Source organism: Balaenoptera acutorostrata, chromosome 20 (genome assembly GCF_949987535.1).
Source record: "Balaenoptera acutorostrata chromosome 20, mBalAcu1.1, whole genome shotgun sequence".
Taxonomy (NCBI): Eukaryota; Metazoa; Chordata; class Mammalia; order Artiodactyla; family Balaenopteridae; genus Balaenoptera; species Balaenoptera acutorostrata.
The window spans coordinates 12,500,384-12,527,017 of record NC_080083.1 but is presented as its reverse complement, the minus strand read 5'-3'; the positions used below and the strand labels follow the sequence as shown (position 1 = coordinate 12,527,017).

The 26,634-nt window shown below is 54.7% G+C and overlaps 3 protein-coding genes across 7 annotated transcripts; 2 read left to right on the top strand and 1 right to left on the bottom strand.

Moving 5' to 3' along the window:
• The first annotated feature begins 300 nt into the window (after positions 1 to 300).
• On the top strand, positions 301 to 19,264 carry CTNS (cystinosin, lysosomal cystine transporter). 5 transcript variants are annotated; one of them, XM_057537053.1, is made up of 12 exons: positions 351 to 456; positions 1,883 to 2,138; positions 3,223 to 3,302; positions 7,727 to 7,805; positions 8,990 to 9,074; positions 13,030 to 13,133; positions 13,251 to 13,382; positions 14,088 to 14,187; positions 14,278 to 14,397; positions 15,461 to 15,631; positions 17,423 to 17,540; positions 17,735 to 19,264. In XM_057537053.1, the coding sequence occupies exons 2-12, from the start codon at positions 2,092 to 2,094 to the stop codon at positions 17,929 to 17,931; spliced, it is 1,233 nt and encodes a 410-aa protein (XP_057393036.1). In that variant the 5' UTR covers positions 351 to 456; positions 1,883 to 2,091; the 3' UTR covers positions 17,932 to 19,264. The 5 variants fall into 5 exon arrangements, with proteins under 5 accessions (XP_057393037.1, XP_057393036.1, XP_057393034.1 ...); XM_057537051.1 differs by having other exon boundaries at positions 17,711 to 19,264; XM_007177442.3 differs by having other exon boundaries at positions 352 to 456; positions 17,811 to 19,264.
• Positions 19,265 to 20,218: 954 nt separating this feature from the next.
• Positions 20,219 to 25,218, bottom strand: TAX1BP3 (Tax1 binding protein 3). Its single transcript, XM_007177441.2, has 4 exons — positions 25,069 to 25,218; positions 21,957 to 22,076; positions 21,477 to 21,554; positions 20,219 to 21,185 (listed from the first exon to the last, which is right to left on the bottom strand). The coding sequence occupies exons 1-4, from the start codon at positions 25,105 to 25,107 to the stop codon at positions 21,048 to 21,050; spliced, it is 375 nt and encodes a 124-aa protein (XP_007177503.1). The 5' UTR covers positions 25,108 to 25,218; the 3' UTR covers positions 20,219 to 21,047.
• Positions 25,219 to 25,338: 120 nt separating this feature from the next.
• EMC6 (ER membrane protein complex subunit 6) lies at positions 25,339 to 26,249 on the top strand. Its single transcript, XM_007177440.2, has 2 exons — positions 25,339 to 25,485; positions 25,673 to 26,249. The coding sequence occupies exon 2, from the start codon at positions 25,721 to 25,723 to the stop codon at positions 26,051 to 26,053; it is 333 nt and encodes a 110-aa protein (XP_007177502.1). The 5' UTR covers positions 25,339 to 25,485; positions 25,673 to 25,720; the 3' UTR covers positions 26,054 to 26,249.
• Positions 26,250 to 26,634: the final 385 nt, after the last annotated feature.

Genomic DNA, 26,634 nt, shown 5'->3' with positions numbered 1-26,634 from the left:
CCCGCGCACCTCGAGCGATGGCCCCCGGCTATAGGCGGAGCCGCGGTGGAAGGCGGAACCTACTGGCCCCGCCCCGCAGGGCAGGGTTTGCGATGTGGCCCGAGGTTTCGGCCTTGCTCACCAAAGTACCAATATCCCGAGTCTCGCTGGGGGATGCGAGAGCTTCTGTGACCCTAATAGTGACTTAACCCTCCCACATATCCGAGCCCCCATGCCTGCCAAGTTGCCTGAGACCCTCCGCTCCTCCCCAGCCCCAAACTGTCTTGCTGAGACGCGGGAAAACTACAGCTCCCAGGGTGCATCGCGCCGAGACCTGTACGCCGCGGATCAGGTGGCTCGAGTCAGGTGACTTCTGGTCCGCCCCACATTAAGTCAAGCCGGCCGGAGGAAGGTGGTACAGTTCGAAGCGGCTCCTGCGTTCCGTCTGGTCGGTCCCCTGAGCCTAGAGGACCTCAGGTGAGAGCCGACGCGGCTCCGACAGCCTCCCCGCCTCATTTCCCAGGAGGACCCCCTGAGGCCTAGAGACTGGCACGGCAAGTCAGTTCGTCAGCCTGCCGCGCATCCAGCCTCCCTCAGCCGCGCCAGGGTTCCTTCCCCGGCCACTAGTCCCGGCCTCGAGGCACCGGACAGCCCCCGGGTTGAAGGGCTCGGGTGGTAGTGAGTGGAGGCAGGGGACACCGGGCTGCCGAGGTGGTGTGGGAGGCTCTATTCCAGTGCAAGTTAGCGTCCCTTCCCCGCTTTCTGCTTAGTTGCTGCCTGAATCTGGGTCGCAGAGTTTGCAGATTGCTTGGCAGAGGGGAGACACTGAGAGGACCACGTCAGGAACTCCTTTTGGGGTGCTGAGCGCCGGGCTGGGCTACGGGGGAGTGGGCAGGACGAGACCCGGCCTCGCCCTCCGGGCCTTTCAAGCTGGAGGAAGGGAGGACTACTGGGGCCTGCCTTTATCAACAATGTTGAGGAAAATTACAACCTAGGCTTAGTGAGAGCCTGCTTAGTGCCCTAGGCAACAGTTGTATTTCCTTTACATCGTTGTTTCTCCACCTTTCTTTCTTACCAACCCCTTCCCCTTGAAATTTTAATACTGCTGATAAAAGGACCACAAATCCTGCTTAACGTGTCATTTCATTTAAGTCCTATGATTTAGTTCCCACTGTCCCTGTTTTCACTTTAGGAAATTGGAGCTTGAGGAGGTTAAGCAGCACCCCAGAGTCACACAGCTAATAAATGGGGAGCTCAGGTTCAAACCTGTGCAGTCACTCTCCAGGGCACACATTCCTTGCCACTATCTGTTTTACTTCTCCAAGAGAAGAAGATCCAGGGAGTTCCAGGTTGTACAACGGGTGACAGGATTAACCGGATACCTGACCAAGTGGAGCTACCACAGGAAACCCCTGACCCCAGGTTGCCCCTGGGAGGGGATTGGGAGTGGGAGGCTTCTTGAAGCAGGTGGCATCTGAGTGAGGCCTAGAGTATATCAATAGAACTTACACAGGAAGAGCAGCATGCCAGACAGAGCCCATTGTGGTGAAATTCTCCATTTCTACCTCGTAGCATTCACAAAACACTAGTTTTTGTGTATAATTATAATTTTTAATATTTTACTTATTTATTTATGCATGCATGCATGCTGTGCCTGGTCTTAGTTGCGGCACGCGGGATCTTTAGTTGCGGCATGTGGACTGTTAGCTGCGGCATGCATGCGGAATCTAGTTCCCCTGCCAGGGATCAAACCCGGGCCCCCTGCATTGGGAGTGCGCAGTCTTACCCACTGGACCACTAGGGAAGTCCCTGTGTATAATTTTAACCTGATCTTTTTGAAACATTGTAATCGAGCACATATCTCTAAAGTTCGTTATATCTGTCCTAATGTCTTTCCTCCAAGGTGTGTCAGCGTCTGGGACCAGGGAACTTCTGCTGTCCAAGAGTTTGAGTTCCTCAGTCTACATTCCAATCTTGTGGAATGAGAGAGGAGCCGGTTAGGCCTGATTCTGCGCCTGAGTTCTCAAGGAAAACCCAGACTCTGCCCTGGGGAACAAAGTGAATCCTGAGCTTGAGGACATCAGCAAGTGTGAAGAGCAGAGAGTGGCAAGAATGAGAGGGGGGTCATTCCACATATACAGGAGAGCAATTTCCTGCAGGTCAGGGTACAGAAAGCAGAGGGGCAGAGAGCACAGGGATACAGTGCCAAGGGCAAGGCCCTCAGAGGAGGCCAGAGAGTGGGGAGATGGGTGCCGGCAGGTGGGAAAGCTCCTGAGATAAGACCCAATGATCGGGGGAGCTGCAGCAGGCAGAGAGGCCCCTGGAGGAGACGGAGGGGCAGTGGAGGTCAGGCAGGCTGAAGCAGTCAGGGAGACTTTTTCGAGGAAGGGGAGTATCAGGAGGGTTCTTGAGGCCTTTTGGGGAAACTGAAACCAGAGCGGGGGCAGGGATGTTTCCACACAGACCTCTCATGGCTCTCCAACAGTTTGCAGGAATCCCCAGAGGCTGTCACAGGTGGCAGGGCAGAGCACTGTACACTGAAGCAGCATGTGGAAACCAAGTTACAGATATTTACGCTCACCTGCCCCATCTTGACCCTTGGTTCACCTGTTGTGCGTGGGGGTTGTGGGTACGCAGCAACCCATCTCCTTCACTTAACCAATGAGCTGCTATGGGGCTGATCTGGGGCTTGTCCCACACTGGGTCCCCTTTGTGAATGATCCCTGCCGGTCCCAGAGAAGTGACACTTGTCAAACAAAAAAGTCCTAATCAAGGGTCGGTTGGTGGCATTAACCCATAGACGCTTATCCCAGGACAGGAAATGAAGTTAATTTCCTTAAGGTTTATAGGTTCACGAAGTCAAATATCTGACCACAGTTTTAATATCTTCTGGAAAAAAGAACCCCCAGCCAATAAGGCTGCATTCTTTCTTTCTGTTTACTAGGTTGCACAAAGCAGTTGAAGAGGGAAAAATTCAGCATTTGTCCACTTCCTCAGGGTGGGACCTTACACAACCCACTTAGCCACTCTGAGCCCATTTCCCCACATGTCAAAGAAAGATAAGTCCTCCCTGGGGTCCCCTTCTCCAAGCTGGTGATACAAAGCCCATTGAAGTCACAGGTGTGAAGTGAAAGTCCCTTATGAACTGTCTGTGCCATGGTTCCAGGTGGCTTATTGTCCTCTTGTTGCTGAGCTAATCCAACTTTAACCTGAACTTCTCTTGCTGTTTGTTTTTCTTCCTAGTCCATTGAAATCGAGGAACATGATAAGGAGGTGGCTGGTTATTTTTATCCTTTTTCCCCTGAAGCTCATAGAGAAATGTGGTAAGTTTAAAAATGGATAAAGAGGGAAATGGAGTAAGTAGCCTGACTTGTTTGCCGCCAAAAGTTCAGGACCATCCAGATTGCATGTGTCTGCCTGCCCCTTGGCTAGGTGGGTACCCAGTGAGTGGAGCAGACCGAGGTCTGGAGTCGAGGAGTTTTACAGGGAGCCAGATGGTTCCACAGATAATTGGCCTTCTGACCCGGGGCCCCTATTCCCTTTTCTGTATCACCAACATCAAACTGTGGAGCTCCGAAAATCTGGGATAATATCTGTAGAGAAGAGCTTGTGTTCCCACCCTGTGGACCTCACGGAGGGAGTTATGGGTCCTGGGAGATGCTGCAGAAGCAGGTGAGGTGGTCACCTTGTTGCACCTGGTTCTGCCAAGCCGTAGACACCTGAGGAGCCTGCCCGGCATCCCCTGGTACGATGAGAAAGTTCTTCCCTTAGACAGGGACCGAGGAACCAGGGTGAAGCAGGGCTAGGGGCCTCACAGAATTCAGGCTGGTTGTCAAAAAACACGTCAGGGTTTGTGCATCCTTGTGAGGCTTGACCTTCAGAGCAGGGCCCTTAGAGGCCTATATCATTCCATCAATTCTCCACTGCCCAAACATTGCTGAAATTCCTTCCACGAAAAGCTGTGTAGAGCCTCCAAGGACACCAGGCCCATTATTTTGATCATCTGGCTGTTGTCAAAAATCAAATACATCTTGGGAATTCCCTGGCAGTCCAGTGGTTAAGACTCGGTGCTTTCACTGCTTTCACTGGCCCAGGTTCAATCCCCGGTCAGGGAACTAAGATCCCACAAGCCTTGCAGCGCAGCCAAAAACAAATCAAATACATCTTAAAACCCCCAACTAAAGTTTCCAAATTAACCTTATACAAACTATGCAAACCCTTGCCAAAGCTTCCCAAGAGCCACGCTCAGTGGGTGCACTGCTCCAGTTATTTGGCCTCTTGAGTCTCTGAGAAAACACAGGTCATCTGATCAGCTCTTCCAAGTTTGTTAAACAATCAGTCATGTCACCTTGTAGTCACACCTTGTGGGTAAGCAATTTCCGAGAAGGAAGAGGTTTCTTCCAAGAAAGAAAGAACACCATGGAATCCGGTGTTCTTCCGTACGAATGCCAGCGCCCCACTCCAGACCTGCCGGATCATATTGTCTGGGACTAAGGCCCAAAAGTGTGTACACTTGGCCCGCTTTAAATAAAGCTCTATTAGTCATGCTAATGCATTGCCCTAGGAAAGAAGAACAAATCCAACTGCCACCACTCGATTATACAGAGGACTGACTTAGGCCCAGAGAGGGTAGAAGTCTCTCCCAAAGTCACACAGCTACAAAGTAACAAGGATGGGACCCGAATAGGACCCCTGCTCCATTGTATCACTTTGCCCTTCTTCCTGAATGTCATAAGAGAATAGTCGGAGCCACCATAAAATCAAGTAACTGGAATTAGGTTTCTGACCTCATTGTGCTGTGCCTGTCTTGTCTCTGCTTTCGGGAGTGGTAATAGAGGACCAATGATGAGATCATTTGCCTTCAGAGTTTTTTGCCCCTGACTTCTTTGGGTGGAATCTTGAGGTGCTGCCACCTAGTGGCAAGGACTTGCGCTCTGGACCAGGCCGGCCTAGGTTTAAATCTTGCCTCTACCGTTTCTGAGCTGTGTGAGCAGGACACTTGTCCTCATGGGATTCTCCACTTTCTTCTATCCGAAATAGGGATCACGTTGCCCGTCTCTCACTGTTGCAGTAATTAGAGAATGGGAGTTCACAGTGCAGCAGAGTGGCTGGTGTGGGGTGGGAGGCATAGTGGGAGATGTCCCAATAAGGATTAGTTTTTAAAATGCAAAGACTCTCCTTGGGGGAACCTTCAGGTAGTCTCACCAAGACTCATTTGGTTATTCGGATGTGGTGTCCAGAGACTCCTGCCCTGGGGCAAACTTTAAAACATGCTTTCCCAGGATATGATATGATGCCAGCTTCCTAACTGCCTCCCATCTTGGGCTAAAAAATGTCCTGCAGGGTTTACATGGTGATAAGAATAGTCACCAGTTGGGCTTCCCTGGTGGCGCAGTGGTTGAGAATCCGCCTGCCAGTGCAGGGGACACGGGTTCGAGCCCTGGTCTGGGAAGATCCCACATGCCGCGGAGCAACTGGGCCCGTGAGCCACAACTACTGAGCCCGCGCGTCTGGAGCCTGTGCTCCGCAACCAGAGAGGCCACGATAATGAGAGGCCCGCGCACTGCGATGAAGAGTGGTCCCCGCTTGCCGCAATCAGAGAAAGCCCTCGCACAGAAACAAAGACCCAACACAGCCATAAATAAATAAATAAATAAATAAATAAATAAATAAATAAACCCAAAAAGTTAAAAAAAAAATATTAAAAAAAAAAAGAATAGTCACCAGCAATTATTTCGCACTCAAGCTGTGTGGAAATTGCATCACAGACTTCACCACGCTTTATCTTCACAGTGCCCCTGGGAGGGAGGTAGTGCTGTGCTCTCCATTTCACAGGTGAGGAAGTGGAGGCTCAGTGAGGTTAAGTACCTTACTCTCGGTCACACAGCTGCTGAGTGCTGCCATCTTCCTTGGGGCTAAGTGAGGGGAAGTGGTTGAACGCTGACCTGGTTCTCTGAGAGCTCACAACCTCCTCTTTTGAAATGCAAAGTCTGGAAGAGTCAAGGCCATGCGGATCTCCCACTCACCCTGACCACAGTCCCAGCAGAGCCCCAGGGACCCAGAATGTGGGTGGCTACCTGGCATCACTTTCAGTATCCCTGTCCTGGGCGGGGTCTTGCTTATCTGATGTGGTCCTCAGGCTCTAGGTAGAAAGTAATAGCAGGGACCTTTAAGTCCTCCTACCTCAGCTGTGCAGCCCAGAACAGAGCCTCGGGCTGGTATGAGAGGGGTGAGTGTGAACAAGGAGGGGCAGAGCTGCCTCCAGGCCCCAAGGATACACCTAAGGAGGGGGTGGAGAGCGGGGACCATCCTACTCTGCTCTGAGCAGCTTGGCCTCCCGAGGGCCAGGGTGGGGACTGCAACGGACTGTGGGGATCAGCTTGGAGACTCGCAGGCACGGGCCGGAGCCTGCATCTGAATCCACCTGCAGGCCAGCCTGGACAAGGCGGCTCAGGTAGAGTCTGAGGTCCCCGGTCACAGAGCCAGGCCCCGGAGTGCAAGTTTCAGGCTGGCAGGTTCCCTTGGAGGAGATGAGGTTACTCTCCGCGCCCCCCTCCCCTCCCCAGCTCCCGCCGAGGTGTCCGGACAGAGGAAGAGAAACTACTAGGGAGGAGTACTGAGAAGGGGCTCAGACAGTGGAGGTTGAATTAGGGAACTTTTAAGTTTCCTTCCAACCTGAGCATCTAAAATTTCAGTTCTTCGTCTCTGCCTTTGAGGGGTCTGGGGAGACCTGGAGGGAGAAGGAGACCTGGGCCCCATCTGTAGCCCCTACCCTGACAAGGACCATCTTCATCAAACTGAGCACCTGCTTTCCCCTGTGGACCCCCCTTCCCAGCCCAGTCTAGATTCATGATCACACCTTATGCTGTGAAGGCCCTCAGGTGAGGAAGGTGAAGTAGACGCATGCCTGGGGCATTGAGAACACCTGGGGCGCGGGGGTCGCCCAGAGAACACAGGAAGAGGTCAGAGAGAAGCTAACTCACTCCTGGTCTGTGGCCAAGTTGCCCTGGAGTGTTTGGCTTCCCAAACCTTCCTCCCTCACCCCTGAGGCCTATCTGTCCACCTCCTGCGTTAGCATCTTAATGCCAAGAAGAAATCTGCAATAGTGAAACTATGTACTGTTCACCAGTCTCTCCCGAGTCCCCAGCAGAGTCAGCCTCCGGAAGGGGATCAATGAATGGGGTGAGCTGGGTTTGTACAGGAACCCAAAGGCGGTTCTTTAGAAACAGGTTAGCTGGGCCCCAGGTGTCTCTCTGAGACTACAGGAAGGGACAGGACCGGTTCTGCAGGGCCAGTTTAGCTCCATGAACAGAGGAAACCATTGTGCTTTCCATCTGAAGAGGTGGTTTAAGCCCACATGTTACAGTCCCAGATTGTGGCTTGATTTCCTTTGGGCCAGTTGGGCCAAAAACTGGGACCAGGTTTTGGGCTCCATGGTTTCTATTTCTGGGTGACTCCTACAGACCCTCAGAGCTCATCGGTGGGGGAGGAGGAAGCTACAGCATCTCCTGCTCAGGCCTGTGTCTCCCTCTGTTTCTGGCAGCAGGAGGGGAAAGAGCATAACAAGGGCATTTCCAGGCCCGTCACTCACTCAGCCCCTCAGAATCTCAGAGTCTTTGCCTAGGGGATAGAGGTGGTTATAAATCAGACTTCACAAGTCCAGGTGTCAGGGGCCCTCCTCCCAGCGTCTCAGTGGGCCTGAGTTCTCTGACCTCATGACTCATGCCACTGATTTGGGTCGTTCCAGAGTCCACGGTCAACTTCTCTGTTCCTCCCACCGTGAAGCTGGAAAATGGAAGCTCCACCAACGTCAGCATCTCCCTCCCGTAAGTTCCCAGGCCCAGCTTTGTCCTCAGCCCAGCTCGTTTGCCCCACAGCTGGGTCCGGGCTGACCCCCGGCTCAAGTCTGTTCATATTTTAAGTGTGATGCCCTTGCCTCTTCACTTTAAGACAAGCCAGGGGAAGAAAGGCAGCGGCCCTAGGCTGCAGACCGAGGTCCCAAAGCCTCTCTCTCCCCAACCGCTGAATCCTTGCTTCCAGTGGGAGGAGGATGACATGTGAGCCTTTTCCCCAGCTGAGAAGAGTCCTCGAGTGACCAGCAGTTGATGCCAGACTTCCAATTGGTCCTTTCCAAGGTTCGAAGTATTTGAAGAGAGCCCTGAAGGTTGGGGCCAAGGAGCGAAGTCGCTTGGCAGTGCTTCTGAGATCACATCCAACTGCATTGGGTGGATCCCGCTGTGCAGCCCTCCTGCTCAGCCTTGTCTGAGAGTCTCTCTAGCTGCCCTCTGCTGGTTCCTGCACGAGGGCGCCGACCTAGTCCAGACCGTGCCAGAGAGCCTACCTCCTCTGTATCCTTCCCTGCTTTGCCCAACTCTTGCCTCCCAGCCATGAGGATTCCCCAAGATGAAGATCTGGAACGCTGTTATTTTCTTCTCTTTACCCTTCTCCCTTTTCCTCACCTCTCCTGGGATGTCTGATCTCAAACCAAAGCTTTGGGACCAAGACTCCCTAACAGACCCACATTCCATCCCCAGATCCTGCCACTTCTGCACATCGACACCTTGTAAATCTGACACATCACCCCCTCAGCACAACTCTCCCCTCTGCAGAATCCTTAAGCGGCTCTCCACCGCCTTCCAAATTAACTCCAGGCCTCTAAGCCCAGACTTGAGGTCCCTGTGGGCTGCTCCCACTCAGACATATCTCACTGCTTTCTGGGGATGCTGCTCCCTGCTACCTGACCCTTCTCAGAAGCCTTTCCCACCAGAGCAGATGCCATGGTCCTGTCGGCCTCTGGACACCTCATGTGGCATTCACAGCCAGTTTCCCACCTTCTTGTGTTCTCACTGGCCACAGGGACCCCACCTCTCAACCCCCCAGGGCCAAGCACATAGCAGTGCCTCACCCTAATTGCTTGAGAAATGACAGGCCTGCTGTGAAATCCAGAGGGCTGGTTGAGATCTCACAGAGTACAACTTCTCAGCAGTAACCAGACTCTTGTCCTCCACAGGCGTCCTTTAAATGCAACCTTGGTGATCACTTTTGAAATCACATTTCGTTCAAAAAACGTTACTATCCTTCAGCTCCCTGATGAAGTAAGTAACGAATCATAACTGATGGGTAGAAAACTACTGGATAACAAAACACATTTTAACTAAGTGCTTGTGTAAATAGGCCACCTTGTTTTTATACCGTGGGCTGCCCCTGTCCTATTATTCTAGAAATCTCAGATTTGGGCTTTGTTAGTCTCTTTGAGGATGGACGTTTTATGCTATGTAGATGGAATTAGGAAGGTGATGGTAAGAAATCTGAGGCAGAAATGGTTCTGAGAATGTAGAATAAATTTTTTAGATGTTTTTTTAAGACATTGCTGCTCAAAGAGCGTCCACAGACTAGGAGCATTGTCTCTGCTTTAAAATCTTTTCTTTTCTTTTTAATTGAAGTATAGTTGATTTACAATGTTATATTAGTTTCAGGTGTACAGCAAAGTGATTCAGATATACATACACATATGTATATATATTCTTTTATGTATATATTCTTTTTCAGATTCTTTTCCCTTATAGGTTATTACAAAATATTGAATGTAATTCCCTGTGTTACACAGTAGGTCCTTGTTGGTTATCTATTTTATATATAATAGTGTGTATATGTTAATCCCAAACTCCTAATTTATCCCTCCCCACTAAAACTTTTTAGAAATGCCCTATCCCAGACCTACTGATTAAAAATCTGCATATAAGCAAGATTCCCCAGATGATTTGGGTCCACATTAAAGTTTGCAAAGCACTGTTCTGAGATCCCATTGGATGAGTGTTATTTCCAAAAACCAGTGCCAGAGGCTGTCTGATATAATAGTGATAACTATTTATAGTCTTTATACATTTATCTGTTAATACATACCCTGCTTCCACCTTACCAAGGTTTTGAGCCAACTACCAATCAGCCTGACTTTAAAACAAATCAGTAGGGGGAAAAAAGAAACCAGACGAGATGAACACAGGGATGAAATTGATAGCGGTGAGGTTCAGCATGAGGCCCTGTGTGGTCGTAGAAATGAGCTGCAAATCAGCTCTGAGCCCTCTAGCAAGCAAACAGTATTGACTCATGATCAGATAAAGAGCGTCTCCCTAAAGGACCCGAGTGAGAGGGGAGTCTCATCTCATAGACAGGGCCATTTCCCACAACTTCCCCCTCCTGCCCCGGGGTGTGAGGCCTGCTGCAGGGTAAGAAAAGCCGTTGGTTCTAACAGCAGGTTGTGGTACTTAGCCCTCAGAGGTCTGGCTTGATCCACAGATCAAATTTAGACTGAGGAATGGACGCTGATCACTTAGTTTAAGGGCCAAACATCTAAGGGAAAGATTAATCTTTTAAAAATAAGTGAAGGTCAAGCATAACATTAAGCCAAAAAAAAAAAAAAGCCTGGACTGTATGATTCTTTGTGTGTAAAGTGCAAACACAGACAAAGCAAATCTATGGTGTTAGAAGAGTGGTTTCCCAACTGGTTTGCAAGGCAGAAATAGAGACACACATGTAGAGAATAAACATATGGACACCAAGGGGGGAAAGCGGGGGCGGGGGTGGGGGGATGAATTGGGATTGACATGTACACACTAATATGTATAAAATAGATAACTAATAAGAACCTGCTGTACAAATAAATAAATAAATAAAATACTCCTATAGTAAAAAAAAAAAAAAAAAAAAAAAGTAGTTTCTTTTTGGGATCAGCGGTGACCAAAAGGGAACAGAACATGGCTTCTGGGGTCTGGAAATGTTCCATTTCTTGATCTGGGTGCTGGGTGCACTTTTCTGCACATATGTTATAGTTCAATTTTTTTTTTAAGAATTTTATTTAATTTTATTTATTTATTTATTTATTTTTGGCTGCGTTGGGTCTTTGTTGCTGTGCACGGGCTTTCCCTAGTTGTGGCAAGCGGGGGCTACTCTTCGTTGTGGTGTGCGGGCTTCTCATTGCGGTGGCTTCTCTTGTTGTGGAGCACAGGCTCTAGGCACGCAGGCTCTAGAGCGCAGGCTCAGTACTTGCGGTGAACGGGCTTAGTTGCTCCATGGCATGTGGGATCTTCCCGGACCAGGGTTCGAACCCGTGTCTCCCGCGTTAGCAGGTTCTTAACCACTGTGCCACCAGGAAAGTCCCTAGTTCAGTTTTTTTATTTTTATTTTTTTTAGCTTAATGGCAGATCCGTTTGTAGAATGACCTATCTGGGCACCAACCCACTCTTCCAGGCTCATGCCTCCCTGACCCATCCCTTTCTCTAACTACTCCTGTCTACTCCCTGTGCCTTTGGAAACCACTGGGTAGAACTTGGGGGTCAGGCAGGCGGTCTAGGAGCCTGCCCTGTGAGCCACAGGTGAGGTACATCACCCCGACACATCTCAGTTTCCTCATCTGTGGACAGAAGGTTAATAATGTCTCCTTGACAGGGCTGTGAGGATTAAAAGCACTAGCAAGTATGAAATGTCTAGGATTGCAGGTGGCACATAGAAAGAAAGCACTCAGAAAAAAGATAGCAATACATTTTGCTGTGGACCTAAAACTGCTCTAAAAGATAAAGTTTATTGATTAAAAAAATTAAAAGCAGGACTTCCCTGGTGGACCAGTGGTTAGGAATCCGCCTGCCAATGCAGGGGACACGGGTTCGAGCCCTGGTCCAGGAAGATCCCACATGCCACAGAGCAACTAAGCCCATGCGCCACAACTACTGAGCCTGCACGCCTAGAACCCGTGCTCTGCAACAAGAGAAGCCACCACAATGTGAAGCCCGTCGACACAACTAGAGAAAGCCCACGTGCAGCAACGAAGACCCAACGCAGACAAAAATAAAAATTAATTAATACAAAAATTAAAAGCAATTGTTATGATTTCATTCTGCCTTGTATCAGTTAATTTCCAATTGGAAGATTTTCCTCTTACCTAGTTCTAGAAGGGACCTGGTGGCCACTTAGAAATATGCAAACAACAGTTGCCAGGAAAATCTGCTAAAAATAAGAACAAATGAGGATGGGAAAGTAAAAGAGCCAAGAGTAGTACGTGTCATGAAGATGTAGCTCACAAGACATTGGCCACGAATTGGATCCCAGGCTTTGCAGCAGCCACTTACACCATTTCAATTGTCCTGCCAAAGCCCCCTGATTTCTAGGGATAAGAGCAGAAAGACAGTGTTCAAGGGCCCCTGAAGAAGCCACTGCAGTCCAGTGAGCCGCATCCTCACGGTGCCCACAACATGGGTGGAAGGCGGGGCCTGAAGCATCATCCAGGGAACAAAGAGATGGGGGCAGGGGTACAGTGTGGTTCAGTGAAGGTATAACCCGCTCCCTGCCACACTCGGGATTTGAGAGCATCAGGAAGCATGATTGGGAGGTCAGAAGTTGCAGGTAGGCCTCCAAATACTGTTTCTTGGAGCAGAGCTTTTGATGAAATTGGGCAGAAATGAGGGTAAGGATGTTCTCCCTGCCAGGCGTCTGGTGTGTGCACCTCTTCTGTTTTGTCGCTTGGCAGCCAGGCTGGGCGTGGGGCAGACATCCCTCTGTGGATCTGGAAGAGCCGTCCGTAGTAACGGAAGTAGAGGTAATAGCAGTCATCGTAGGGTAGTAGTGATGGTAAACACTTCACAGCTTGCTGCGTGTCAGGCTCGGTGGTGCCGTAAGCTTTATGGACGTTATGTCGTTCAGAGCAACCCTGTAAGGTAGACACTTGTGTTATCCCCTTTTACAGATAAGCAAACCAAGATCGGAGCTCAAATAACTTGCCTGAGATCGAATGGCTAGTGAGATGAAGAGGGCCCTCCCACCATCCCTCAGAGATAAGCCAGGGGAGGGCCTGAGGGCAGGGCCCTCCTGCTCAGAAAGTCTGACACTGATGTGTGAGGGTTCCAGCTGGCTGATTAGTCCAACATTTCTCCCTCCTGTTAGGAAGCTCCTAGAAGGCAGGGACTGTGTGTGACCTGTCCCTCCGTTCCCTAGTGCATGGCCTGGAGCTGGGGTCCCAGTAACTACGGCGTGCTGGACCTGATTCAGTTTTCCTAACAGGTTGTGGTCCCTCCCGGCGTGACAAATTCCTCTTTTCAAGTGACGTCTCAAAATGTTGGACAAGTTACCACTTATCTGCACGGAAATCACTCCAACCAGACCAGGTAGGCTGGCCTCCGCCCATGTGGGCCCTAAATGATGAGAAGGGGGATGGTGCTGGCATGTGGGGTTTCCTCCAGAAGTCCAGCCCCAGCTCATCCCGGTCCCCACATTCCCTCCAGCCCGAGGATACGCTTCTCCGTGATCCACAGCAATGTCGTCAGCATCATAAACCAGGTGATCGGCTGGATCTACTTTGTGGCCTGGTCCGTCTCCTTCTACCCGCAGGTGATCACCAACTGGAGGCGGAAAAGGTAACCCACGGAGCTTCACGTGCAGCTTCACCTGGGGCCGGTAGGACGGGCATTCCAACGAGGCTGTGGGCAGCCTGGGTTCTGACTTACCCCTCTGCTCTTCTTGCTTCCTGTCCTTTCTTAAAAGTGGTCTGATGTGAAAGTTCTAAGCACCTGTGTAGGACTTGCAGTGCTGGGCGTTTGGTCTCTTGTGCAATTCAGCCCCTCCCTGCGAAAGCAACAAAATGGGGCTTCTCGGTTGAAGCAGAGAAGGGGCTGGGTGGGAGGAGCCCACCTGAATCTGCTGTGCTCCTGGTCCACGCAGCCCTGGAGGAATTTGTGTCAAGTTGTGCCCCAGTGCAGGAGTTGGATCCTTCGGCCTCGGAGACGAAAGCTGGCTCACCTTGATTTTAAAGACAAGGGCCCAGGCTTCATGCACCAAGGACACCTAGGCCACCAAGGAACGTGGGCCTCTGAGGGGCTGCTGAGCTGGGAACCAGGGAGGGAGGCGCTTCCTCTCTGCAGGAAGCCTCCAGACAATCCCAGGAGGGTGGGGTTCGGTGGCATTGGGGGTGGCATGGAAAGGGACCTGAGGACTGTGCGCTCCTTGAGGGAGCCAGGCCCTCCTTCCTGTGTGCTGGGAGCTCTGTCCCCTCCAGCCCCCGGCGGCCCCCAGTCTCACCCCCTGCCCTGCTTTGTCTCCCCATCCCCCCGCCCCCTCCTCAGTGTCGTGGGTCTGAGTTTTGACTTCGTGGCCCTGAACCTGATGGGCTTCGTGGCCTACAGCGTGTTCAACATCGGCCTCCTCTGGGTGCCCTCCATCAAGGTACGGCCCTGCTCGCCCCCGCAACCCAGTCAGAGCTGTCCGGTGGTCTGGCCACCCCTCACCCCCCAGCTTCTCCCCACTCCCAAACAGGAGCAGTTTCTCCTCAAATACCCCAATGGCGTGAACCCCGTGGACAGTAATGACGTCTTCTTCAGCCTGCACGCGGTCGCCCTCACCCTGGTTATCATGGTGCAGTGCTTCCTGTACGAGGTGAGCAGTGACCCTGGCACCCGCCGCAGCCTGCGCTGCCCAGGCCAACACCCAGCAGCACGTGCTGCCCATACCTGCCGTTTCACAGGAGACATGGAAACCCCCAGAAGGGAAATGTGTCCGTTCACTCACATCTGCTGGCCTATTATCCAGACCCCATGCTGGGCACAGGGAACACCCCGTAAGCCCAAGTCCTCAGGCCGCCCCAGGTCTGGGGTGAGGGACACACAGGGAGGCAGTGATGACCCAGCAGGCTGAGAGCTGAGCGGGCAGGGAAAGCACAGGCAGCTCGTGGGCCCCACGACTCAGCCAGGGAGGAGGGGGAAAGAGGGCACTGAGTTGTGGTCCGTGGGATGAGTGAAGTTCCCATGGCGATGGGGAAGAGGGCCAGGTGGGGCACCCCAGCCGGCGGACAGAACTGTGAAGGCCAGGGAGCAGCGAGAGGGACCGTGAGCAGGTGGGGGTGGCCAGGGTGGCAGGGGAGGGAGCAGGAGAGGTCCTGGGGGGCTCTGGGGGCCGGGCTGAGGAGCCCGGGCCCAGCTGTGTTGCTGGAGGGCCGTCTGCTGTCTCAGCAGGGAAGGACGTCGTTCGTTAGTGCGTATTTCAGGGCATCGCTGATGCTACCGTTTCCTTTCACTTCCCTGTGGGTGCACCACTTCCCCTGGGGAGTTCTCTTCCCACACACCAGGCCAGCCAGAGCTGCTTGGCCCCCACCTTCACGAATCTTCTAGGTTTTCTTACCCTTTGCTGAGAAGGTTAGATAGATGAGGGAGGGTTGCTTTTGGGAAAGAGATTCCAGAGCCAATCGGGCTCCCTCGGGTCGTGGAAGGAGCCTGGGCCGAGATGAGGTGCCAGGCCTCCAGCGTGATGGGGGCCATGTCCCCAGCACCCTTCACTCCTGGTGGGCTCTGAGGGACCCCGCTCTGCAACATGGGAACAAGAAGCAAACGGGCTCTTCAAGTCCAAGAGGATGGAACCAGAGACCCTGATAGTGACAAGGTGCGGTTGGTGCTGGGCTCTCTGCACCCCACCCACCCCTTCCCCTTCCCCGTCTCATCCTCAGCGAGGCAACCAGCGGGTGTCCTGGCTGGCCATCAGCTTCCTCGTGCTCTCCTGGCTCTTCACACTCATCGTCCTGATCGTGGCCGCGGTCAGGGCCACCACGTGGCTGCAGTTTCTCTTCTGCTTCTCCTACATCAAGCTGGCGGTGACGCTGGTCAAGTATTTTCCACAGGTACCTCCAGGGTCTGCCCGCCTTTTCCACAGGTACCTCCAGAGTCTGGCCGTTAGCATGAGAGGGATGAGACACAGACCCTGGACCCGGCTCCCTTGGGGCAGCTTCTGGCCGGGGTGAGATGTGGATGGAAAGCTACAGGGAGGAGGCCGGCAAGCCCAGCAGGAGTGGGGCCTCACAGAAAACCGGCTGTGACCACTACCTGCTCTTCCCAGGGGCTGGGAATCCCACGGGGAAGTCAGTGGCCGCTTCTCTGACTCACACTCAGCTCTGAGAGTCAAGGGTCGTGCAGGTCACTCCCATCTCTCTCCAGCCCCACCTTTCTAATGACTTCAGCTTTGCCCCCCACCCTACCACCGCCACCCGTTACCACCAACTGATGACCCTGATGAGCCACAGCAGGGTACCAGGAAGGTGAGGTGGGAGGGGGGAGCCCACCACCATTCAGGGTCCTCGTTGTGAGCCCTCAGCACCCTCCCTCGAGTACTCAAACAGTCCTATTCAGAGCTGGGTCAGACACAGCTTAATAGTCAAACACAGCTTGCCCCGCAGGCGGAATGGCCCAGGAGAGGGTCAGGTGTAGAAGAACTGCCAACTGCAGGCTGCATCTAGGCCCTCGCGTTTAACTCGCCTGCCCTCGCGTTTAACTCGCCTTCCCAGCACAGGGAACCTTGTGTTGCATGGGCCCAGGAAGGAAAGCATTTTGGCCAGAGTCAGGGCCAGTACCCTGGAGGGCATGGAGACAGAGCCATCTGTTTAAGGATGAGCAGGACTCGGTTCTGTGGACAAGAGAGAAGGGGCGCCCCAGGCCGGGGCAGCCTGCACAAAGGCACAGGCAGAGAAGACCTTGCCGGCCGAGCACTGTGCAGCCAGGAAGGCGGGGCCAGGTCCCGGGGTGCTTAGGAAGGCGGCTTCAGAGTCGGGGGGAGGCTTTGGGGGAAGTGGGGCCTCAGTCCCTGAGCGTGGGAAGGCTCGGGCCTGGGAAACCTGGGAGGCAGGAGCCCCAGTTCGAGATGTTTGGAACCGTCCAGGATTGGAGAGGTGGCAGCAAATACAGAAGAGGGTGGGAGAGGGCAAAGAAGGGGAACTGACAGGTGGCTAACTGGGAGAAGACTACTACAGAGGCCAAGCCGTCCCCCCGGGTGGTGGGAAGGGAGGTCAACGGTCAGAGAAGCCCAGAGGGCACTGGCAGCAGGAAGAGGGGCGATGTGCAAGTGGGCTGGACCTGGGAAGCCCGAGGTGGAGGCCCCAGAGCCCAACCAGGGCTGAGGAGGGAGTTAAGTCCACTCTGCAGATGGGGAGACTAAGGCTGGGAGAACTCAAGTAACTCTCCCAGGGTAACATAGCTCCTCCGATGGTGGAGCTGGGATTCCAAACCAGGCCATCGGACTCCCAGGCCATGTTCATAAGCACAACATGAATTCAGTCCAGGCTGAGTTTGGGGAGATTCTCCATTTGAAGGTGAGTAGAAAACTCAGAGTTGCTGGAAAGCCAGGATAGGGAGGGCTGAAGAGGATGGAGGGCAGCAGCTCCCCATCCCTCTGCCGGGGTTGGGAGGTGCGCGGGAAGGAGGAGGAGGGCTCTGCCGAGCACGCAGATGCGACCCCAGGACCCGCCCAGACCGTGCCCTCAGCCGAGGCTTGTCGGAGCCCAGAGGTCATTGTGTTTTTGGAGCTGAGGTCCAAGCGCATGAGTGGGAGGAATGAGAGCCGCTCTTGTTTGGAGCGGCGGTCACGAGGTGCAGGAGGCCGCCACTCAGCCCCCTCACCGCCCTCCGTCTGTCTGGCCCAGGCCTACTTGAACTTTTACTACAAAAGCACCGAGGGCTGGAGCATTGGCAACGTGCTTCTGGACTTCACTGGGGGCAGCTTCAGCCTCCTGCAGATGTCCCTCCAGTCCTACAACAACGGTGAGTCAGCCGGCAGGCCCGCCCACTTGGCGGGCTAGAGGCACAGGGCGGGGCCGGGCTTCCCGGAAACCACCCCTCCCCGACTCGGGGAATCCTAGCCAGTCCCAGCCCCCAAGGTGAGGCTCACCTCGGGGCTTTGGCAGCTAGAGGATTTGTGGTTTCCTGGGCAGATGAGCACCCCCGTCCCCCCGCAGCCCCACGTGCTCCAGCTGCTTCAGGAGCTGCCAACCTAAAACCAAAACCAATCCCATCCCTTCTGGCTGCTAACAGACCAGTGGACGCTGATCTTTGGAGACCCGACCAAGTTTGGCCTCGGCATCTTCTCCATCTTCTTCGATGTTGTCTTCTTCATCCAGCATTTCTGCTTGTACAGAAAGAAACCAGGGTATGACCAGCTGAACTAGCTCCTAGGGACCCAGCGGAAACAGCCCAGGCCCTGGGCCCTGGTGGGCAAGTTTCCACCAGGAAGGCTGAAGAAGCCGTCTGGAGTGCCGGGCTGGCTCCATGTGGAGAAGCGCTCTCTTCCTCAGGGCCAAACTCCTTAAACTCGAACCAGCCTGCCTTCGTCCAGGACTCTTCCAGGCCAGGGAGGAACCTACCTCTGGGATAGGCACCTGACTGTGTGCAGAGATTAACGGCCAGGCCACTGGCGGCCCCTCCCAGACTCCCCAGAGGTCTCAGCCCCTCCCAGGCCTTGCTGGCCAGGCATCTGGCCCTCCTGCATCTTGATGCTGCATCTCTATTTCCTTCAAGGCTTCGGGCAGCACACAGGGCTTCTGGCAGCCGTCCCAGGCAGGATTGAGCACTGAGCTTGGAGCCAAAGGCCTCGCCCCAAGCAGCCAGTGTTTCTGAGAGCAGCGTGAAGGACTGACCTTGCAGCTGGGAGAGCCAAGGGCGCTTTGCTGCCACTGCTGTGTTCAGAGACCAAGCAGCCAGGTGCCATGGCCAATAGACCCAAGGTGCTGGTGCTGGTGGCAGGGGGACTAGGACTTTGGGGTTAGGCCTTGGGGTCCCTCCTCTGAAGGCTGCATTCTCTGAGCGCTCACTGTCCTGACACTCATTCTACGTAAATCCACTTCCACGACTGCAATCACAGGTGGCCCAGGCCAGGCTCTGGTAAAGAAACAGTATTTCTGAGCCTTGAGGTACCCAACAGATTGGTTCAGAACCCGGCTCACATCCAACACTCTCTGGATCCTTATCACACTAACGACCCTTTTGGATTTTTCATAGGGATGTTTTGGAAGTGAGTGGCTTACTTTCTTCTGCTTCTGCCTATCTCCACTTACCCATAGTCAGGCCCCAAGCCCCTCCAACTGCTCCTTACCCTGCGTCTGGAGTACAGGACACACACACACACCAGTCTGTGCCTTAGATGCCTGTTAGACTTGCCAGGTGGTGAAAACAGCTCCCCTGACGGGGAGGGCAGGCCCCCTTCCCTCACTTTCCCCAGACCCCTACCTGAGACTCACCAATTTGTGGCTGTTCAGGAGCCTCAGATAAGGACTTAAGACCACCTCACACAATCCTCGTGGGCCCAACCTGATCCCAAAGCCCCTCCTTTCCCACACCAAGCAGTTGTCCTTCCTTTGGAGGAGGGGAGGGGAGGGTCCCAGGACGTGCCTTGTACATGCCATGAGCTTGTCAATCCACTGTCATAGTTAACCAAGAGATCAACATGAGGGGCCTCTGTCCTTAATTAAACCTGATTCATTTCCTTTGCACACTGAGCATTTGCCAGATGCAGGAGGCAGGGCTGTTGGCTTCAGAACCAAGTCCTTGGGGCTTAGGGAGACAGCCTCAGTCACTCGTGTAAGGAAATGCGTGGGATTTCGAAGTTCACTGATTCCAAGGTGGCTGTGTGCCGACCCGGCATTTCATCAGGGGAGCTCTGTTGGGTGGCACAAGATGCCTCCCTGCTCAGGGCCAGGTAGGTCCCACAGGGACCCTGTCTGTGTTACCAAGGGCATGGCACTCAGGCTGTGGTTGTGAGCACGGGTTGGATGAGGTCTTTAAGGGCACGTGGGGGAAGGGTGGGGGAGGAAGTCTTCCAGATCCTCTAGCCAGGTATAAGTATCAGAAAACTTAGGATCTTGTTTCCCCAAAGCAGAAAGCTGCAGCTTGACCAAGCCCACACGCCTGTTTTATTTGGGCCACCCAGTCTGCAATTGGGTACCACACTTTAAAGATGGGAGATTGCAAAAATTTGCCTTGGCGGTGCTAGGTGGGTCCATGAGTGGCAACAATTCCCAGAGCTGGTAATGCAGCCAGTGCTGGGCCAAGCAAAGGCCTCAGTGCTCCCCAGCTCACCCCCATCTCCTCAGATCACAGCCCCTGGAAACACTTGGGGCTGCATCCCTGGCTGTGCTAAACTGAATGCTCTTAAGAGTCTTAGCGGGTGGATGTTCTCCCTTGCTGTCCATGAGGTCCCTCCCCAATAGGAGCTGAGGCTAGGTTACGCGAGGGAAGTTGGGGGTTCCTGGCCCAGCTCCAGTGAAAGTACTCCCAGACATTCCCACGGGGGCGGCCCTGGTCAAGCACAGCATCAGTGGCCTTGGGGTTAGTTGGGCTTTGTCCAGAGCAGCAGGGGCCAAGTCAGCCAGCCTTACAACCAAAGCTCTCTCACAATTCACCCCCAAATACCCCTACCTCATGTCTCAGCAAAGACCTCTGATGAATGAATTCCAGCACTGTTTATTGGGCACAAGACGTGGGGTGGCTTTCTACTGCCCCATTTCCACAGTAACCAAAGCAAGGCTGGTTCCCTTGCTAAGAGTAATCCCCAGATGTGAATTAGCCGAATTCGAAAGTTGAACTGGCATCTTCAAAGAGTAAGATAAAAACGCTTTGTATCAAAGTTGTGATTAAAAAAATACAAAGGTTAAACCCAAAGGCATAGAGGAAAATGGGAATCCTGAGAAGTGCCCTGAAATGTCAGCCTCAAACCTCATCTGAATCCTGTAAGCAGGTGAACCCTGGGGAGGCCCGTACCCCTTGCAGGGGCGGGAGTACGATGGGGTGAACTGCGAGCCTGCCTGGCTTCCATCCGGACAAACTTTCGTAGCATCTCTGGCAGTGAGTCGAGTCCCCGCTGGGAAACACAGGGAAAAGCATGGGGCACAGGCACTGCGGAGCGAAGACACGGGGGCAGTGCCCAGCCCTGCGTTTCCCAGCTATATGGTGCTCTCAGGAAGGGGGGGGCCCCTGCTCGCCTGCTGTGGCCCGGCAGCAGGGTCTGGGGGCCAAGCCTTGGTCACAGATTGGGGACTGACTCCAACTCGGCTCCAGGCCCTTGTTTCCAGTCCTCAGTGTCCAAGGGAGAGAGCTGGTCCCAGAGCTTCGGGCCCGTGGTGGGAGAGGGGAAGGCAGGTCAGACCTCTGGGACCAGCTCTTGCCCTTCTAGGCGGGGGCCCAGCAACGAGCAGAAGCCAGGACGAGGGGCAGAGCGTGGAAGTGGTGTCGCCGTACAAAGGGCGGGCAGGCACGAGTCGGGGGCCCTGGCGGCTGCTAGGACAGCATGGACTGCTGCACGGCCTTCTGCAGCGACTGCCGCGTCACCAGCAGACGCACCACCTCCTCCGAGCGCTTGGTGAGCCGCTTCCGGGCCTGGTCGTGTGTGACCATGGTCATGTCCCAGCCGTTCACCTGGCCCAGGGAGAGAACACAGCCCCCCTCAGCTCGCTGCCTTCTGGGATCTGAAAGTCGGACGGGCATTGGGAGGCCTGGGTCTCGCAAGCTGGGGATGCCAAGCACCACCTCACGCACACACAGCGGAGAGCCAGCTTCCTCTGGGGGCGACGCCAGTATGGGCTCCAAAACGACTTCGGTTATTCTCCCAGGTGCCCAGGGAGGCAGGCAGGGGCAGCCCCACCACCCCCAAGTGCTTTAGACCCTCTGGCCCAAACCTTGTTTTTCCTCCTTTGGGACATCTGTTACCTGCATGATCTTGTCCCCAATCTGCAGCCCAGCAATTTCCGCAGGGCCTCCTTCGGATACCCGTGTGACGTAAATGCCCTGGAAACAGACAGCCCAAGTCAAGCACTGGGGTCACTGGACTGGCCTCTTATCCACAGAGCAAAGTCCAGCATGGCATACTCCTAGCCGTCTGTCTGTCCCGCACCCAGTATCCCCCAGCACAAGCTGTGTCGAACAGCCAAGGGGGAAGTAGAGTAGCCCCATGGAAGCTACAGCCCCTGCTGCTAGCCTCCTGGGCTGTGTCTGAGCAGGCCTTCCTAGTGCTGGGAGGGCTGGGAGGCCCACCCCTACTTATTCGCACCAGATCATTTCTTGGACCTTCTTAGAGAGGACCGTTTGAGAGAGAGGAGGTCTGCTTCCACAAAGGCCCAGGAAGCAGAGACCCACCATCTCAGGCCTCTGTGCCCCACAGAGAGGTCCCCAGACCCTAGTCCTCCTCACCTTGTCCGTCTTATCTTCTGAGAAAGGATTCTGGGAGGGATCCTGGTCAATTCCACCTCCAATGCTGAAGCCCAGGATTAAGTTCTCACCTTGACGCAACTTGTGAATTTCAACTCTTTGCTGGCAAAGATAAAAAGCGAGTTGGGGATGAGTGGGTATGGAGAGCAAATGTGTGGTCTGTGTCCCCTGCAGCAGCCTCAGGCGGCTGGGTAGGCTCAGAGCCATGCCACGGGGATGGGGCCCAGGGCCTCCTGCAGGAATCCAGCTGGTCACCAGCCTGGGAGGCTGGGGGGTTGAGACTCATAACTCAGCCACATCAACGCACCCACACAACCCTCAGTCCCAACCTCTCCCAGCTTCCTCTGTCTCAGGCACCAGCCTTCTCAACACATGCTAAGCCCCTCCTGGCCCAAGAGCCAGGGTGCTTTGGCTGCTCTGAAGGAGGGCCTTTGTCCCAGGTGAGGGACCACACAGGGCAGGAGAGGTCAGGCCCTGAAAACAAATGCAGGCACACTGCTGAGGCAGCTCAGATTGCCGAGCCAGCCCTGTCAGGGCAAGCCCAGAGATGCTCGGGAAAGGCAGAGATCAAACTCGCACAGAAAGGAGGAAGGGCTGTCATGGCCAAAGGAACAGGAGCAGAGGCTTGAAGGTGCTATGGATACATATCCACGAGACTGGAGTGTACAGCGCAGGCCCCGAACTGGGAGGTGAGATGAGGCTGAGCCCAGGTCAGGAAGGCCGGGGAGTGCAGGCCCAGGAGACTGGCCCAGAGGGAGGGGGCGTCTCCCTAAGCCCCAGGCCCTGCTCTTGTGCAGTGGAGGAGGTGGAGGAGGGGCCTAGGGCTCTCCCACCATACTCTGAGGTTGCGGTCCCCATCTGTGCCAAGCTCCTTTCAAAGCCCTCAGCAGCCACCCTCCAGTCACCAGATGCTGGGAGCCAGACCGATTGCCCCACCCCGAAAGTTGACAGTTTTAACAGAAGAAAAACACAAAGCAAACGGTGACTTGATCTGGTCTTGAGGGGCTTCACAAAGGAGCACCAGGCATTGGGCTGACCATGATTTTGGCCACCTGACCTTGATGCTAGGCCCACTGGAGCTCTCAGAAATTGGGGAGTAGGGCTGGGGTCGGGCCTGATGGTACATCACGGTCAGGTGTGATGCTAGAATGACCACTCAGGCAGTCGGTAGGGGAACAGATGTCTCACAGAGGTGGGATGTGGAGGCCAGGGGACATGAGCTACTTAGGAAGTGAGATGAACAGACTCCAGACTGTTCATGGCCGAAAGGAGCCAAGGCGAGCTCCTGGCTGGCCACCTGGCCTGGCTGAACACAACCATCTCCCAGATGGGGACCCGAGAGGAGAAGGAGCATGTTGAGCTGGAGAGCCAGGAGCCATCCAGGCAGGTGTTCAGAAGGTAGACCGCTCTATGGAGCCAGAGTTCAGAGGAGAGGCCAAAATAGTTTTAACATTCTCAAAATGTTAACTACATGGGAGAGGGCACAGGGTAGGGAGGAGCCTCTTCCACCCCCATCCCCGATCCAAGACACAAGAGGGAGAGGCCAGACCCCACCCACCGTATTCAGACATGTTCCTAGTGTGAGAAGAATTGGAAGGTCATGGTCCTAGAGTTTTGAGGAAGGCCCAGGGACCAGTCATGACCTGCAGTAAGGGGGTTGCGGGAAGCGTGACACCTGAGGCCCACTGGACCTAGGTCCTCATGCGCAAACGTGTGCGCTCCTCCAGGCCTGCCTCTGCCTCCTCTGACACACACCTTTGCGCACCTTTGACTCACCCTTAAGATCAGAAAGAAGTACAGGCTCTAGGACTGGGAGACAAGGCCCCGTCACTGACTTGCTGGGTGAGGTCAGGCAGGTTACTGCCCCTCTCTGGTTCCCCACCTGCACCCCCCTTTTTTCCAGCTAAGGAGCAAACCTGACCCCTTCTCTCTGGGGCAGCTAGAGAGCTGGAGAAGGCAGGCTGGTGCAGCCAGGGTGAAGCTGAAGACAACTGTCAGCAGGTCCAACAATGTCTCCTCCTAGCCCAGGCCTGAGCTTGTGCTCTAAGCTGACCCTCACGTGTCAGCTTTATCAGTGACTCCCTGGTCACACCACCTGACTGCAGGAGTCCCCAACACGCCCATCTGAGATACTGCAGCCAGTCCCAGGGCCCCAGGACTGGGACTTCCACCTGACCTGTGCCCTGTCCAGCAGGCATTTCTTCTCAGAGACCTGGCTCCTTCCTGAGGGCTTCTTCACACGACTGAGCATGACCAGACTTCTCTCTGGGACTCAATTTCCCCACCTCAGCCACAGAGTGGGCCTCCAGGCCCCATCCAGCTGTGGCATTGGCATCTGGGTCTAATGTCCCAGGCTCCCTTTGCCTATTCTAATAGCACTTGGCACCCAAGACCAGCCAAGGGAGGAGACAGGGGCCTGAGCTGACCCCAAAGGGTCTCCTCAGGCCCCAAGTGCCAGGTAGGGGACCTGGACTTTGCCCCAAGGGCTGGGGTTCCAGGGAACGTTCGGAGCAGGATCGAACCAGTTGTATGAGCCTTCACTCTGGACCGGGGGGCGATGGGTCCGAGAAGGAAAGGCTGCAGGGGAGTGGGGAGGGGCTGCTATGTTGGCCCCGACCACCTCCACCCCGCAAGTCTCCCTCTGGGCGGCGGCGCCGGCTGGAGCGGAGGAAGCACTTCCTCATTCCAGAGGCTGCGACTCATGGACGTCGGGGCCGGCGCCCGCCACCCGCGGCTGCCCGGCTGGGGACACAGATCCGGGAAGTGGGCGCTTTCCCAGACTCCCACAGCAGGGGCCTTTCTCCTCAATCTTCCCTGCCCCGGCCGGCTGAGAGGAGTCCAACGCGGCGGCGTTGGTGCGCGGGGTCTGGCCTCGATCCCGGCTCATCAGGAGGCGCTTGGGTCCCAGCCATCTCTGTTGCATGGCTGGGGAAGACCGCGGCTCCGCTCCGGCAGAGCGGGAACCGGAGCTCTGGCTGCGAGTTTGCAGGAGACCGGGGCTCGACGCTTTGTCAACGTGTTTGGGGTGTCAGTTTACCTATCTGCAAAGTGGGGTCAAGCCAAGACGAGGAGAAGCCCGCGCGAGACCACTCACCACCACGGCGGTGACCGGCTGGCCCGGGACGTAGGACATCTCGACCCCAATCTGGTAACCAAGCACCGCTCAGTTAAGCCCGCAGCGAAAATCCCCAAGGCCTCGCCCTCTCTGGTTAACAAAGGCCGCCCAGCCCGGCCCGCCCCCTCATGAATAGTTAACGACGCTCCAGCCAATCACCGACCGGAGCGCTCTCGGGCTTTCGGAAGTCCCAGCGCGCGCATAGAAAAGCGGAGAGAGGGGTGGAGCGTGCTCGGGGCACCCGCGGCGCATGCGCCAGAGGGCGGGTGCGAGTTCCTGGCGACTGCGCAGGCTGGGCCGTCCCAGCATCCTCCAGTGCAAGATGGCGCCGCGGGAATCCCTACCACAGGCTGTCTGAGGGAGCGTCGAGCTGCTGCGTCCGCCGCCGGGTTCCAGGTAACTGGGCGAGTCTGGGCGGGAAATGCAGATGTGCCGCCGGCAACCCCGAGTCCTCAGCCTTTTCAGCGTCTTTCGAAGGTCCGAGACTGAGGGGTGCGAGGTCTCCGCAGCCCCAGGGGGAGGGGCGGCGCGAACCCAACTCGCCTCGCTCCGGGCGCCACCTGTAACTTGGTTCTTTCCGCAGCCCCGCGTTGCTCCACGAGAAAACAGAGGCCGAGCCCGGGCGGGTGCGATGGCCGCTGTGGTGGCCAAGCGGGAGGGGCCGCCGTTCATCAGCGAGGCCGCTGTGCGGGGCAACGCCGCCGTCCTGGATTACTGCCGGACCTCGGTGTCGGCGCTGTCAGGGGCCACGGCCGGCATCCTCGGCCTCACCGGCCTCTACGGCTTCATCTTCTACCTGCTCGCCTCCATCCTGCTCTCCCTGCTCTTAATTCTCAAGGCGGGAAGGAGGTGGAACAAATATTTTAAGTCGCGAAGACCTCTCTTTACAGGAGGTCTCATCGGAGGCCTCTTCACCTACGTCCTGTTCTGGACATTTCTCTACGGCATGGTGCACGTCTACTGAAACGTGGGCAGGGATGACTTTTTAAAAAAAAAAAAAAAAAGATTGGGAGGACTGTTGCCAGAAATTAACACCAGGCAGACTTACCTAGTTTTTAAATTGTTGGAGTCGCCGCTTGTCCTGTAACGTTATAAATAATTTATATCTTAAGACGAAGAGCCTGTACTGTTCTTCAGATTAAATGAAGCGTGAGACCCTTTGTGGAGTTTTTTTCCTACCTTAACGCGTACCCCCTGGCTGCCATGGGTGCAAAATCGGCCGGTATTGACTCCGGGAGAGCTGGGACTGCGCCTTAGTTTTCTGTCCTTTCCTTGCATTTACACATAGGCCCCTCAGAGAGGGGCCACTAGGGCCTGAATAAGGAGAGAACTTACCCTTAACATCCTGAGAACTAATAACAGTTAATATTTATTAAGTGTGCCTTGTATGCCAAGCATTGTACCTTGTACCTTTTACACTCGTTACTTCGTTAATTCTAGCAATGTCCTTATGGAGTAGATGTGATTATTATTCCCCATTGATGAACGAACCTGAGGCTCAGAGAGGCTAAATACCTCTGCCGGAGGAGGCACAGCTAGGAAGAG